Source organism: Nematolebias whitei, chromosome 15, assembly GCF_014905685.2.
Source record: "Nematolebias whitei isolate Nwh7 chromosome 15, NemWhi1, whole genome shotgun sequence".
NCBI lineage: Eukaryota > Metazoa > Chordata > Actinopteri > Cyprinodontiformes > Rivulidae > Nematolebias > Nematolebias whitei.
In genome coordinates, this window is record NC_056512.1 from 22,717,913 (window position 1) to 22,734,644 (window position 16,732).

The 16,732-nt window shown below is 40.4% G+C and overlaps 1 protein-coding gene across 1 annotated transcript in view; it reads left to right on the forward strand.

Annotated features, from left to right (window-relative positions):
- LOC119421106 (glutamate receptor ionotropic, NMDA 2B) overlaps positions 1-16,732 on the forward strand; it is an 89,738-nt gene that overhangs the window by 59,036 nt on the left and 13,970 nt on the right. Inside the window, exons 8-12 of the mRNA XM_037688502.1 lie at positions 1,994-2,119; positions 6,205-6,434; positions 6,540-6,700; positions 9,273-9,460; positions 15,762-16,000. Of these exons, the coding sequence (XP_037544430.1) occupies positions 1,994-2,119; positions 6,205-6,434; positions 6,540-6,700; positions 9,273-9,460; positions 15,762-16,000 (944 nt within the window). The remainder of the gene's footprint in view (positions 1-1,993; positions 2,120-6,204; positions 6,435-6,539; positions 6,701-9,272; positions 9,461-15,761; positions 16,001-16,732) is intronic.

A 16,732-nucleotide genomic window follows, 5' to 3' on the forward strand; every position in this document is an offset into this window, starting at 1 on the left:
TTAATCACCAGGTAAAATATTCTGTCTTGGAAACTGTAACTCTGATTTATAAGTGGGAAATCACCCAACTAGAGTACTTTTTAATTGCAAATTAGAAGACCAGAAAACTTTGCTCTTTGTAGTTTTCACATAAGTGATGTACCAAAAGTGAAACACACCCAAATGCTGATCCCATCATGTTAGTATCTTTGAGATCAGACATAATTTTTGGTGTCTTATGTTGCTGTATATTCTCAGACATCCAGGACATAAGATACTTTAAAAAATGACAAAAAATGAACTTCTGTTTTATATATAAAGATGTGCACAGCTCCAAGATTTAAACTGTATGACCATTATTATTAATACCTGTATTGATCCAGATACCCCTGCCTCAATGACATAAAAGTCAGATGAAATGTGACATGATCGTTCAGACTGGGGTCACTTTGAAAAACCCTGGTTATGTATATAATTTAGTACCGCATATGAAAAAGGCCTGGGTCAGATGAAAAAAAAAAAGGATTTTTCATGTTCAGACTGTCATCAGAAATGGGGGAAAAAAAAAAAAAGTATTTAAGCCACTTTAACCTGCAGTGTGAACATAGCATCAGTTAGAAATTTGACTTAAGGGTATTTTTCTTATTAAAAACTCCAAATATTGTAACTACCAAGTTCAGTCTGTAACAGTTTGTATAGGTTGAGACTTGAGAATCTAGAGAAAGCAGCAAGTAGAAGCTAAAATGATTTAATGCAAAGAAAACCTGGTAATGAACTGAAAAGATCAAGAAGTGTAAGTACTGGGACTCCTGAATGAGGACAGGTGGACTAATCACAAAGTGCAGACAGGTGGGAGTATAGGGGCGGCTGTGGTGCAGTGGTAGGGCAGTGGACTTGGGACCAGAATGGGACCTTAGGACCACATTCCCCACTGTGTCCATATGTCGTGGTGTCCTTGAGCAAAACACCTCTTTCCTGCCTGCTCCCTGGGCGCTTACATATCTGCCCATTCTCCACTTGGATGAGTCAGATGTAGAACACATATTTTGTCATTGTAAGGGCACACACAGTGATGACAATACACAGCAAAAATACTGACTGACAACCAGAGGTGACGAGAAACGGACTGAACCATAAACCTTCTAAAATACAAAGGAACACTAGACCAGAAACTAAGCAAAAAATAACCCAGAAAACTCACGATCATGACTCAAACGATGAGATATGAAAACCATTACTCACAACTAAAGGCTGAATTAAGCATAATTATGCTAATGCCTCATCAATATGTATCAATATTGAGTAACAATAACGCATCAGCTTCTGTTGTGAAAGTCCAAACATCTCGTTGCTGCTCCGCTATGAGCTCACACCCATTTCTTCGATGATTCCCCCTTAAAATTGACAAAATGTACCAAATAAATGCTTTTAATTTTTGTTGTTTTGAGTTTATTCTTTGGAGAAAAGGTTTGCTGTTTCAGTGAGATGTGAATGTTTTGTTTTTTCCCACCAGTGTCTTGACAGACTGAGCGTGGCGTACAGATCTGTAGTCTGTCGGTTTAGGTTGACATTCATTTGTCCTTCTTCACAAGTTGAACAGGAAATGATGTAAGGTGGTGAAAGCAACGCTTCAGTGCGTTTGCATTAAGAGAAGTTACAATGAACTGCATGACAATACGCCTAACTGCTTGTTTTTTCCTCTCTGCCCTTATGTTTCCCACTCCTACTCCATCTCTCTAATGCTTCCTTCCTCTTCTGAATCTGACACACCACATTTGCATACCTCCCTTCCTCTTTTTTCTCTCACTTCCTTTCCTCTCTCTTTCTGCCACCTTGCTCAAGGGAAACTCTTCCTCCCTCCTCACGTGTCGTTTTCCTCCTCCATCTTCTTGCTCCTCACAACCCTTTCCTCCGCTCTTCTCCTGTCTGCATCTCTGCCCGTCCATGCTCCCTTCTTCAACTCCTCTTCTGCCTTTATCTTTCCCTCTCCTCCTCCCCCCGTCTCCCCCTCCAGAGCCCTTCAGCGCAGATGTGTGGGTGATGATGTTCGTCATGCTGCTGCTGGTGTCAGCAGTGGCTGTGTTTGTGTTTGAGTACTTCAGCCCTGTGGGCTACAACCGCTGTCTGGCTGACGGCAAAGGTGAGAGGCCCGAGCTCCACTCTCACAGTCACATGCCTGAGACCTGCTGTAGGTTTGTCCTGTTTCCCATTACAGATGGGAATAAATGCATATTCTTTCACTCCCAATCTTCAGTTTATGTTGCCTTCTGTTGGTTTACCTCATGCTGACTAAAGAACAACAGATGGCAGGCAGGCGAAATTAAATGCAGAAAGATTGACCTCTTCAGCATGTGTGGAAAGCAATATTTTCATTAAAAACAGTGAATGATTTTTTTTTAAATTTGCTAAATTCAACATTAAGATGCTCCCAGTTTTCATTAAAAAAGGGCTGAACAAATGAGGATTGTGCAACAGGGTTGTCTGATGCGATGTTTTATTGAGCCTGGTTCATTTCTAATGCAGATGACACATTATTTCACTTGTGGTCTTGTTGCATATTATTTTTTGCAAATGGAACCAGCTCCTTATTTTCATGGCAATAACGTTCAGAGGTCATTTGGGTTCTTAGGCCTCGTCTATGGTAATCTAATTATTTTTAAATAGATCCTTTCTTTGATTCACTACAAGCTGAGGTTTTGGTCAGTAAAAAAGAAGCTTAACAACCAGTTTCCACCAGGGGTGCCTCTGGGGGGTGGTGGCAGGGGCCAATCCAATTCAACTTTATTTACAAAGTATGTTAAAAAACAAAAAGACATACAGGACCAAAGTGCTGTACAAACAAGTTAAAAAGCACAAAAAGGAATAAAATGCAAGAAAATAATAATAATAATCAAAAAGACAAGCAGCTATGCAATAAAAATTGAAACAGTAAAAGGAGTATCAAATAAATAACAATAATAAAACCAACATCCCACATGGTGTCGAAAGCCTTGGAAAAAAGATATAAGATATGATTTAAAAACAGGCAGTGAGGAGGCCTGTCTGATGTGGAGAGGCAGACCGTTCCATAGTTTAAGACAGCGAAGGCACGGTCACCTCTAAGCTTGAGCGTTGTTTTGGGAACACTCAGGAGCAGCTGATCAGCTGACCTGAGAGCACATAGGGTTGTAGCAGCTCGGAGAGGTAGGATGGGGCAAGACCACTGAGAGATTTAAAAGTAAATAAAACAATCTTAAAACTGATCCTACAATGTATGAGCACCCACTGAAGTATATAGTCAATAGTCATCTTTATAAATTTACTGACCCCCCCCCCCCCCCCCCCATCTTCCTGAATTCCAAGCTTTTGTTTAAAGTGGATTTTTTTCAGTTTACCACAACTGTTTGGGATTAGTAGAATGCCCTGCTGTGGCTCGGTGGTCAGTGCTGCAGTCCAGTAATCCTGAGGTTGCAGGTTCAAGTCCAGGTTGCATCAGGAAGCGCAGCCAGACTAAAATAAATATGTGTTTGATTGCTGTGATGACCCCTGCAGAAGGGAGCAGCTGGAAAAGAAACAACAATGATATTTATAACCTTAAAAACATTGATTTTGAACAGTTAGTCGATAAAAATTGTTTCAAGTTTAATTGAAAGATAAATGCTAGTCTCTCCGAACTAAGACAGAAGGTGTAAGCTGACCAGAAGAAAACATGAAGGTACAGAAAGATAATGTCCTCATATCAGGACGCAGAGTCTCCTGAGGTTTTATATACAAATATACATTTAACAGAAACAAGGACAAGCGTCAATAAGTTGAGTTGTGACTCTGCTACTTTCAGTTTGTAACCGTAAAATGAAATATAAAACTAGACGCATCAAATTGCAGGGTTTCTTTGTTGTTGTTTGTTTGTTTTAAATAACCTATATATGGATGCAACATAATAAAACACCTGAAATGTTATAGATTTTGGTTTTGAGTTGCTACCCCAAGACTTTCTGTGGCCTCCATGTGGCCCCCTCCACCAAAACTTTCTAGCAGCGTCCCTGTTTCTGAAAGTATAATTATTTTAAAGTCCTTTTATTTGGTGTGCTATGGGCTCTGTGTTTAGAGTTTTTGAGAAATAATGATGTAGCAGTTTATTTTACTTTGTGCTTGAAACAACAAAGACGTTTTTTTTTTTTTTTAAATCCTCATCCTTTTGTCAGTAAAGCTGGATCGTGTGTCTCAGACGTTCACATCACCTAGTGATGTGACATGAACGACACAAATACAGATGGATGAATTTGCTCCATTAATTTCAGTTGTCCACTTTCTAACATTATAAACCAAAATGTTTTTTGTTGTTGCCATGTTGGATTTTTGGAGCCAGACTCTGTGCGCTATGGACCAGGACTGGGACCATACCGCCTACACACCTTACCAACTCATGACATTCTGTTAAATTATCACTCAAAGTGTAATATGACACTTTTCTTAAAGCATCAAATAATACATTTTAACTAAATGTATGAAACAAATGCATTTACTGACCATGCGGTTATAATACTGTATGTGCAGATGGGAGTTTTGGCATTGGGCAAGAGTATTTCTGTGGTTTTTAGAAGAAATGTGTGGCCTGGCATTTTTTCATGAACAAAAATTATTTGTTTAAATAAATTATCGGGGGGTTAGATAGCTCTTAGATAAAAAAAAAAGTACAGATGTTTGTATTTTTATTTTCCAATCAACAAATGTGCTTACAGAGCGGCTGTAGAAAATAAGCTTTTTGTAATTATGTAATGTTTGTTTCTTATTGACGATTTTATTTTTTTACATTTTATAGCACAAAATCATTTTTTGTTGGAAATTTTTATAACCACTTAATCCAGTTGTGTTGCTTTTACTAAAGTTTTTAGAGGTGTTATTTATTTATTTGAAATCTACATATGCTTTACTTGATGCTCAAGAGTTTAGCTCAAGCAAACAGTAACGACTGATTACCAGGACAGTTTGAACCAGTGGAACAAATTTATAAAGACTTTGATTTACTTACTTTTCTCATTAGACACTTTAAAAGCTTATATTTAAACATCTGCTGCTTGATTTTTATTCTAAAGTTTTTTTGGGGGGGGTTCTGTCGTTTATGATAAGATCTCAACTGGAAAACTGTGCTTAATGTTTTAGATGTAGAGCAGAAAAATAATTGAATTCAATTAAAATCTAGAGCTATAACCAAATTTAAGATTAGTCAGAAAAGTAGGGGCATTAAAGCCAAAATAAATAAATAAATAAAACAAGTGGCTCCATCAGATGAGTAATGGCTCCAGTCATTTGCTCCAAGCATGTACAGATGCTTTGCAGATGGAGCGTTCTCTCTTTAACAATACATGCACACTCTGTGGTGCACAAATGAATATTTATTTTTTTGCACCAACACTGTCAGGCACAGACACAGAAACAAACTGCAGGCCGCCTCCACATGTAAACCAGCCGTCCTCGCTGACCCAACGTCTTCATTTCCTCCTCCTCTTCCTCGCTTCCCTGCTCTCTTTTTTATCGTGCGGGTATTCATCTCGATAAAGAGTTTCAGCAAATCGGACATGCCATGAAGCATTCATTTCTCTTTCTCCCTAAGTCACGTGTTGGCTCTGACACCGAGGCTAGTTCTGACTTAGATCCTTCAATCTGAAAAGATGAGAGCGCGAGAGAATCAATGTCTCCCACAAGTCTCTGACGTGTCTATATATAGACAATGGTTATCTTTTTTTTTCCATTCCTCTCATCCTTCATCATCTTCTGGAGATGAACTTCTCCCTTCACCGCTCCGCTCCTCTGTGCGCCTCCTTGTGTAGTTTTTTTTTTTCCTGCTCGTAGCACCGTGGGAGTTCTGTACCACGGATTGTGCAGATCGAAGAGTTGGACGTTGGAACGTATCAATGACTGCTCAACGGGATGTAAAATTGTCGCTGGATTCTCTAAACCAACTCTCTGGCAAACTTTACCGAGCATCGTTTGGCTCAATAAAGTCATGCATAACAACACCATACAACAATACACACCCACGAGTGTGCACACTCATGCTTTTCTTCTCGCACACACCCACACCAACATTAGAACCAAATGCTTATCACAAAGGATAAACTGGTGTTTTTATTTCACCAGTGTGTGAGGATATATACCATTAGTGCTCAGAGGTGTGGGGTACACTTACCAGCTGCTCTGTATTGGTGGACTAGCTGCTGAGGTGGATTATATTCTTTGTTTCAGAGCCTCACGGTCCATCGTTCACCATCGGTAAGGCCATCTGGCTGCTGTGGGGTTTGGTTTTCAACAACTCTGTGCCCGTTCAGAACCCCAAAGGCACCACCAGTAAGATCATGGTGTCAGTGTGGGCCTTCTTCGCTGTCATTTTCCTGGCCTCTTACACTGCCAACCTGGCTGCTTTCATGATCCAGGAGGAATACGTGGACCAGGTGACTGGTCTCTCGGACAAAAAGGTAAGACCGAAGCTTTTGCTTATTTGTACGTTAAAAGGCCACTTAAAGATTTTGCTTCTTTAATATTTTCAATTTTCTTTCTGCGCTTCTCTTTTCTACGATTAGTTCCAAAGCCCCAATGATTTTTCACCTCCGTTCCGGTTTGGCACGGTCCCCAACGGAAGCACTGAGAGAAATATTCGGAACAACTATCCAGAAATGCACTCCTACATGACCAAGTTCCATCAGAGGAACGTCAACGAAGCTCTGCAGAGTCTGAAGGCCGGGTAAGGAGCTTCCTGATGAAAGTGCTCCATTTAGTGTATTTTAGAAGCCCTTTAAAACTAAGCATAAAACTTTTTCCATCAACCGGAGGAACAAGGAGCGCATTTCCAACTTTCACTCTGGGAAATGACATCCTGAGACCAGATAGACAATGTGAAGTCAGTGAGCAGCTATAGTGAGCACAGATTCTCTGCTCAGTTAAAGCAGCTGAAGGACCCACTGAAGTCCCATTGCAGGGATATGATGGGCCGGTAACAAGAAAGGTAAAAATGGAAGATTTATAACCAAGAGCCACAGGGGTGACTGTTGAGTATACGTGTTTTGTTGGATAAAGATTCTCCGTTTTTTCTGTCTTTTTAGTGGCCATGTGGAGGAAATGTTACTTTCTATGATACTGACATTGAATATTTACAAGTTTGTGCCTCCGGGATATTATCACGGTTGGTGGAGTGTTTGGACCCAGATGCAGGCAGACACGAGGACCTTGAGTAAAAGAAAACTTATTAAATAAACAAAAACAAAAGGTTGACGTGGCAGCAGCAACTTACAAAAACACAAGGAGCACAAGAGAGTGGACTGAGACATGTGGCAGGTATCCAAGACAATGAGCCGCCGCTGGGCTGGTGATCAGGAATGGTTTAAATAGAAAGTGGAGTTGAGTGACAAGTGACAGCACCTGGATGATTCATTATGGGGAACAGGTGTGAGTGGTAAGCTGACTGAATAACTGCTGAGGCTGACTGAGGGTGAAGATGAGAACTGGCAACCAAAACACAAGAAGCAGAAAATATAAACCACAAGGAGAAATAAATCTGAGATAAACTAAAATAAACAACTACTCATACCTTTTGATGCGTGGTTCTGTGGAAAGGCCGTGAACAGATAGCATTTAACCTGTTTTAGATACCATATTATAGAGAAATTTAATTTAAGTGTGCCTTGTTTTTGTACAGTAGTCCCTCATTTATAGTGGGGGATCCGTACTCTGAAGCCCCGCGATAAGTGGAAAAACTGCCAAGTAGGAATAGTAGTAAGTAGTAGTTTATTTTAGTATATAAATATATATATATATATATACAGTATACTCTCCGCTGCAGAGTGGAGATCGACAGAGGAGGGAGGAGGCTGCACATACAGTAGGTGCAGCAGGTGCTAAATGATTGTAAATAATTTATTTTAAATTAAAATTCCATGCCGATCGTGCAGCTCATCCATCAGTCAGCCAATTGTGTCATATGTCCAATCTTATTTTGAAAAACTGCGATAAAGCGAGTCCACGAAAAATGAACCGCGAAGTAGGGAGGGACTACTATATTTTTGTTGCATGCTTTGGTATTTCTTGTTGTTGTTGGTTTTTGTTGGTGAGTCGAGACGTTTCTTCTCGTCCTCAGCATTTCACTGCATTACTTGACCTTGTGTTGATTCTGCATATGACAAATAAACCAAACGGAGATCATGAGCTAATGGCTACTTTAGTTCAAGAAGGGGTGAAGACCAAAGTGGGGTTTTTTTTGTCCACAACTCCAATTTAATAGGAGTTCATATAAACATTATATGATAAATCTTGATGCTTTGTACATTTTTGATACATGTTTTTTGCTAGTGCAAATAGCAGCAGCAACTGGCTGTAGCACTTCCCATGCAGCCTGTAGCACATTCAGCTTGGATACCAGAATGTATTTATTTTAAAAGAAAAGAAATTCTAAATTGACAGCAAGACATTTTTGAGAAAGTCTTTTTATAAGACAGCTGAAACAACCCACTCTGGACGTGACGTCGCTCAGACCTGACTGATGAGCTGATGGCTTGTCTGAGCAGAGCTGTCTGTTTCATAGACCTTTACATCAACATCAGCTTCACATTACAGGCTTTTTCTGGCTGAAATATGGTGATCTTCCTGTTGGAAGTGCTCCACTTTTGGTTCTTGCAAAAGCCTACAGCAATCTGCATAAACAATTATAAAGTGCCAAAATGATGGCAGGGTAAAGGCTTATAAAATAATATTTACATGAACCAACAAAACTTTTGAGATGGCAGTAAGCCTCTTTGTCTCAACCGAACTATTATCCAGACCGTTTATGGTCTTTCCACAGAACCTGACTTCAGTAGATCAGAACTCTGTGAGGCCAGTCTGAATTAGCCAACACACTGAAAATTAACATTAAGGTCTGAAACTCTTAAACACAGATAGATCGATATTTACTTAAACATTTTCATTTTTATAATGTGTCGAATGAAGAGCGTAAATATAAATAAATAAAAGCAGCACACAGAAAGTGAACAGCATGCTGAAAATATGAATCCCTTTCCTGTTTTTATTTCCTTTTTCATATAAACACATAGCAGCTGAGTAACCCCAATAATAATCTCCCTCCCCCTCTCCAGTTTTCACAAAATGTGCGTGCCGGCTCCAGCCTTTGGTAAACCAAGTGGAAGTCGATTACTCTTATCAGCGGCTTAGTGCTATTTAGCAGGTTAATTGGAATGTTGTAGCTGTGGCGTCTGACTTCTAAGTGCTAATTAATTGTAACCCATCTATCTCCCTCCTTTTCTGCCTCTTTTTTTTTCCTTTAGCAAATTAGATGCTTTCATCTATGACGCTGCCGTACTGAACTACATGGCCGGCAGGGACGAGGGCTGTAAGCTGGTGACCATCGGCAGCGGCTACATCTTTGCCACCACGGGGTACGGCATCGCCATTCAGAAGGAGTCGCTCTGGAAGAGACACGTGGACCTGGCCATCCTGCAGCTCTTTGGAGACGGTGAGGCAGAGAGCTGCTTTCTGCACTGTTTTAATCATAGATGTTGCACAGTGTGCTGACGTGATTAACTGTTTAATCACTGGAAGTGCATTAGAAACTGTTCGAACTGAAGCGGTATTTTAGTAAATACTGGCGGTAAATTTCTTACTGACCTCTAAAAAACATGAAAGGCGAATCAAACTGAATCTTATCACCAGCCAGCCAAGGCAAAAGTGTTTCCTCCTGTAAGTGTGTGCGTTTGTTTGCGGTGTTAGTAAAATATCTCACGAGCCAGTGAATAGATTTCAATGAAACACAGAAAGTAAGCACTGAGTGTGCATCTACTGTACATCTGATTACCTGCTCCAGTCAACCCAATTCAAGATGGCTGCCACGGCTACTTTTCTGTTGGCTAAAGTGTTCCACAAAAATGAGAACTTCAAGCACTAACAGATCACGAGCGATCTCACGTATAATTACGTTCAGAAGCAAATTGAGGCTCTTCTTCTTGCTCATGTCAACAGTCCTGTATAAATTGGCAACCTTTGCGTTTCAGCAATTTTGGTTTTATTGTTAAAAACTCTTTAAAAACAAATTTAGAGGTAAACATTTAGTAAAAACTCATGTATATACTTTGACATTCTTAATCAATTTCAATAAAGCTGAGATCAGTTTTATTTTTTGATTTTTTTTCCTACCCTTTTTTTTTTGTAGAAAAGTGTGGTCGTCACAGTCATCAGACATCTTCTGTGGGTACAAGTCAAGTAAATGTTATTGTCATTCTCATCACGTGTGGTACATGAGGTGGAACAAAATTATCACAAGGTCCCAGTTACACTCAACAATAGCAAAACTATAAAGTGTAAAAAGAAACAGTATATAAAGATCTAAGATACAGTATACACTAAGATGTATGCTAAACGAACGCCAAAAGAGCTAAGACATACGCTAAACACTAATAATGTAAAATTACAGCGTAACAACAGCAGCCTGAACACAAGTCCGTGGTGAGCAGATGGATATGAATGAATACAGTAGCATGAGATAATCAGCAGCATGGATAATCAGCAGCACATATAAATCACATGTTTGTTCCTTCTGAAGTTCATGACCATCTCCTTCGTCTTCTTCACATTGATGTGAAGGTTGTTCTTGTACCAGCTCTCCAGGTGTTTCACCTCCTGCCTGTAGCTGGACTCATCGTTGTTTGTGATGCATCCAATCACCGCTGTATCATCTGCAAACTTTACAATATGACAGCCTGGATGGGTAGGTGCACAGTCTGAGTAGAGTGAATAGGAGGGGGCTGAACACACAGCCCTGAGGGGAGCCAATGCTGAGGGTTATGGTGGAGGAAGAGAAGTTGTGGATCCTCACTGACTGTGGTCTGTTTGTTAAGAAGTCCAGGACCCAGTTGCAAATGGAAGGGCTCAGTCCTAGTGTGAGTAGTTTGTCCATCAGGGTCTTGGGAATCATGGTGTTGAAGGCAGATGTAAAATCCACAAAGAACATACATAGGAGTCCTTCTGCTCCAGGTGGTTGTACAATTAAGTGTCGGTACAAAAAAAAATCAGTTTTGACATTTCTGAGAAAGTAAACAAATGACAGAAGCAAAACTCAGGTGGTGTAAGAACCTCCAGGTTCACCTGGATGATCTATAATGTGCTATGATCTTTAAAGGACTGGGTTGTTTTAAGGGCAGGAAGTAAATTAATTTGGTAGCCAAATTCATTTTAGCTTAGTTTGTTTGTCAGAAATGTTCCTGAAGTAAACTGACCCCTTTCAAAACAAATAAAAACTCTGTACTATCCCTTTAATACGTCTGGATTCAGATCGACCCAGGCAGTAGTGAATCAACAACTGGTTCAGTTTCACTTGAATACCACGGATGCTTGGACCTTTACCACTGCACCACAGACGACTTCTTTATGTATGTGTGTGTTTTTTATTTGTTTGCTTGTTTTGCTTGTGTATTTTAAAATTAGATTATTTTGACAAAAGCATCAGTCTGCACTTGGATCATGATGATTTTTTTGTTCACATTGTTTGAACAGATTATGGTTCACCACTGTGGACATTAATTTATTTTTGCTTCTGCAAGCATCATAATTACCTTCTGAACGTGCATGGCCACCTTCTTTGAATCTGCTCAACCTAATTATAAGAAAATAAGAATTCACCATCAGGTCTGAGCCTTATTTGAGCTGACTTGATCCAGAAAAAGTGTGTTGTTCTTATGAAACTATTTTATGAGTTGAAACTTAGAGGTTAATCTATCCAAATAAAAAGGTATTTCTTGTTCATTTTAAACCTACTATATGTTTAAGTACTTTGAGTCACAGTTGTTTTTGGTACAGTATTTTAACTGTGTAGAAAATATATTTCCCAAACAGTAAGAGCTTGTGTTTCATTTACATTTTATCTGATTGTAAGATATTTGTCACTAATTACAAGTCAAATATAAATTTATGGCGGGGGAGGGAACGTATAAAGCCGACTGTAAAACCAGGAATATAAATGAGAATTTAGCTCCACTGTGGGGAGGCTCTGCTTTATGGTCTCACTTGCTTTTTATGAGATTTTGACCAGTCTCTCCAGGGTTTGTGCTTTCAGAATGTACTTCCTCCCAGCTCTAGCTGCAGCAGTAATGGGTGTCTAAACGAGTGGTAATAAAATAAAACGAAAGGTCCTCTGAATGTCCGTCTAGTGTTGAAATCAGCAGAACATTTGATTTATGGTTTTCAACCAGGAAGTCCTCATCATAAACAGATCAACTGTTGCTGTTGAACTTCAAAGTGTCTGTTTTGATGTTCAGCTCAGTGCATCATGGGAAGTATAACAGCGTTGTAATGCAATACAGTACAACTTTATTTATAAAGCACTTTAAAAACAATATCATTGACCGAAGTGCTGTACCACATACCACATAAAAGCAAACATAAAAAACTATGAAATCAATTGTAACATTAAAAATAATGAATCATTAAAATCATAAAAACAACTTACAATAGAGCAATAAAAACAACAGAAAACATTAAAAGCCAACATCTCATGCAGAGTGAAAAGCCAAGAAGGAAAAAATATGTTTTAAGAATAGATTTAAAAACAGGAAGTGAGTCCGGTTGTCTGGCGTGCGATAGTAGTTCGTTCCACAGTTTAGAAGCAGTGACGGAGAACGCTCGGTCACCTCCCAGCCTCCTCTTTGATTTTGGAATGATCAGCAGCAAGTGATCTGAGCTGAGAGCGTGAGGGGACGTAAAGCTGGAGCAGGTCGGACAGATACTGTGGGGCGAGACCATGAAGACATTTGAAAACAAATAAAAGAACCTTAAAATTAATCCAGAAACGAACTGGGAGCCAATGTAGTGATTCTAAAACAGGAGTGATATGCTCTTGTTTTCTGGTACCAGTTAAAAGACGAGCAGCAGCATTCTGAACCAGCTGAAGTCGAGTCAGTAATAACTGGCTCAGACCGACATAAAGTGCTTTACAGTAATCTAAATGAGTTGTGATGAAAGTATGGATTAAAATCTCAAAATGATATTTTGAAATAAATGGTTTGACCTTGGCCAGTTGTCTCAGATGATAAAAGCTGGACTTGATCACTGATTTAATCTGAGCATCGATTTTAAAATCATTGTCCAGCATCAGACCCAGGTTAGTTGCTGTCTGAGTGAGATGTTGTGTTAAAGGACCCTGATCAGCATCAACTTTGGAACTGTCTGAACTGGGCTTAAACAACAAGACCTCGGTCTTTTGCGCATTAACATGTAAAATATTCTGCGACATCCATGCTTTGACTTCTGCTATACATTCTGGGAGTTAGTTCACGGAGTACTGTTTATCTTGTTTTAATGGGATATAAATTTGGCTGTCATCTGCATAAAAATGTCAAGCAACACCATGTTTCTGGAGAATAGATCCTAGAGGGAGAAAATAAAGGAAAAAAGAAGAGGGCCAAGTATAGAGCCTTAAGGTACTCCACATGTGAGAGGTGCTAAGAGGACTCAACAACTCTGACACACATATAGACCGCTCTGTTAAACAGGATCTAAACGATTGCAGAGCAGAACACTGAATGCCCACCCAGTTCTCCAGGCGAGACAAGAGAATCTGATGGTCCACTGTGTTGAAGGCAGCTGTTAGGTCCAACAGTATTAAAACTACACAGTATAATCTGTTTTAAGGTCTCAGTGTGTTTGTGTAAACTTACATATTTGTACATGGTCCATATATTGTGAGCGTCCTGAAACAAGGGCCCTCCGGAGGCCCACTATATTGTGTCCCAGTTAGGGGCTCCAGTATCGCTCCTGGTGTATTCTGACACTGTGCGTTTTGAGGGTGTGGGTTAGTGTGCATGTGTGTATGCCTATGTGAATGTGGGTCAGGCCTCTGAAAATGAGAATGCCTATGTGTGTAAGCGAGGTTGTGTGTATGTGTGTGTTGGAGTGATAAAGCAGGAGTGTATTCTGATATTTTTTGTGCCACAGGTTTATTTTTATCAACCTACTTATAATCTAGTTGCATGTTGCGTCTTATATGTTGATAATCAGTTTGCTTAGCTTTATATTAAACTGAATATTCTTTCAAACTTTGAGGTTCATTCATGTGTCCATTTACAGATAAATGTGGGTCAGCTTGCTGTCCCCCCCCCCCCCCCCAAACACACACACAGACACACTGTTCCACTGTGAAAGCACCAGGAACCAAGTGGCCCTCATAGGATTTCAATGTCACTTTGTAATGCCTCACCATCCGCTCCGGTCCTCGTAGCCTAGAAAGAGATCCGGCTCATGCGAAATACCCAGTGGCTCAATATGAAGGCTGGATGGGAGTCTGGGTAGTTTGACTCAAGCCTGAGCAAAAAATATTTCACAAATGTCCCAAAATTCAACTTTTTGTTCTGATTCCCACACTCATGGGGCTCAGCAGCAGAAACACAATGCACGTATCAGCTGTGCTGACAGGAGTTGCAAAAACTTAGGTGGAGTGCTTCCAAGACCAGTTCCACCAGTTCCTGCAGGCCCTACACATTGGATACGATTCACCATGTTCCACCCAGTACCCCAATACACTGTTCCCACATTGATAAACCATTATGACATCACTATACAACTCTAATGTAGACTTTCATGAAGACCTCGCCAAGGACCTGAAAGAATTGGACTATCATGGTAGACATCCAGTGTAAAGGGGATCTGATTGTTGAAAGTCCATGAATAGAAAACTAAACCATCATGCATGTTCTTAGTGTTCTTACTGGTGTATGTTAGACGTGTGTTTCCTATCTTCATCATAACGCATGTGAATTCAGTGACAGTTCAGGTGAAAATGAATGCTTTTAGGAACATTTAGTGAAGAAAATAACACTCCGATCAACCCAAACACTGCTTTTGTGACATAATCTTGCTAATCTCTCCCTCACTTAAACTTTATTACCCTGATTGGCAGTTACTATTTTTAGCGTAGAACTCAAACCAGCTTGGATTTGAGTCCAATCAAGGACAAGCGTTGCCTCCTCTCATCAGCTTCTGACGTCTAACACTCGAGGAAGAATAAAATAACATTTTCATAAATACATAATTTTCTCTTTGAATAGGAAAAAAGACTCACAGACATGAACCAACAGCAGGAGGATGGCTGCAGTTATTCTCTCAGTTTAGCAGCAGATATGCAGCAGAGGTTGATCGTGTCTGTATTTACTGTATGTGCCTCCCTCGAGGTTGTTTGCTGCCGACTTGCTTGTTGCTGCTCGGTTGCCATCCAGAGCTGAAGTGCAGCGACTGTGACTGAATGTATGATTAATTAACAGATGCCTGTTGTGTCAACTTTGATAGAGAACAGTTTGTGATGAAACAGAGGGTGACAAACCAGAAACTGACCGACAGTGTTAGATAACAGACACACGCAGGCAGTTACCTGAAGAGTACAGTGAAGTTTGATATTATTTTTTAAGATCTATATGTATGCAACTCTTTCGCAGGCTGCTGTGAAAAGTGTCCAATCCAGCCGTGTTTCACGTTAACCAACCTGACCCCCTTTTTTACCCACTATTTTCTTCCATTGCATCATTCTCTCCATCCCTTAACTCTCCCTAAAACTCCTTCTGTTATTACATCATGTCCTCCCTCTCTATTTTATATTTTACATACACTCCTGCTGTTTCACACCCCGTTTCAAAACTAAATTATTTAAAAATAAAAATACAGCTATCCTCTTCTCTCCATACCTCCCTGCCTGCGTCCTCCTATCTACCATCTGTTGCTCCTCTTACCATCTCCCTTTGTCCTTCCTCTAATCTGCTCCCATGTCCTCCTCCCAGGTGAGATGGAGGAGCTGGAGTCCCTGTGGCTGACGGGAATCTGCCACCACGAGAAGAACGAGGTGATGTCCAGCCAGCTGGACGTGGACAACATGGCCGGCGTCTTCTACATGCTGGGCGCCGCCATGGCTCTGTCCCTCATCACGTTCATCTGCGAACACTGGTTCTACTGGCAGCTGCGCTTCTGCTTCATGGGCGTCTGCTCTGGGCGGCCCGGTTTTGTCTTCACCGTCAGCAGGGTGAGAGGATGTGGGGAAAGGGATGGGAGTACCAAAATAACTAAAAACCCTGATGTTAAAAGTGACCTTTTAGGCCATGATGAAAACTTTATTACAGATGTATCGTAAGCGCATAAAACCAAAGATAACACAAAGATGCTGTTTACCGTAATAACTCTTAAATCGCCTCTAGTTGTGAGTGAGATTTCTCACACAGTGACTGCTGGAGGTGGACACCAACCTGCGACCCAGAAAGGAAGAAGTAAAAAACGGATGAATGGATGAAAATTGAAATATATAAAATATCTTTACTACAGAAAAGATCAACTGAAAATTCCTGTCAATTTAGCATTAAAGGCCAACCAGGCTGGTGTGTAGATACAGTAGTCCCTTGTTTATTGCGGGGGTTACATTCCAGACAACCCCCTCCCCCCAGCAATATGTGAAAATCTGCCAAGTAGCAACATTATATTTATTTTAGTATTTATAAAAAATTTAAAGCTTTATAAACCCTTCCCTCACTTTTGCAATGTTCTAAACTCTTAAACCTACTAATTTAAACAACATACTTATATTTACCGGTAGCTACTAAATTTTACTTACTAGCTATTCAGAGCAGCAGCAGCTCTCGGTTCCTGTCCGACTTGGTTCTGTTTCGGTGGACCTATCCTGCCGGTTCTGGTCGGCTCTCTGGCTCGGGGTAGTGGCGGTGGGCTCCGGAGGGAGCGCCGGACCTATGGTGCATGTCCCCGT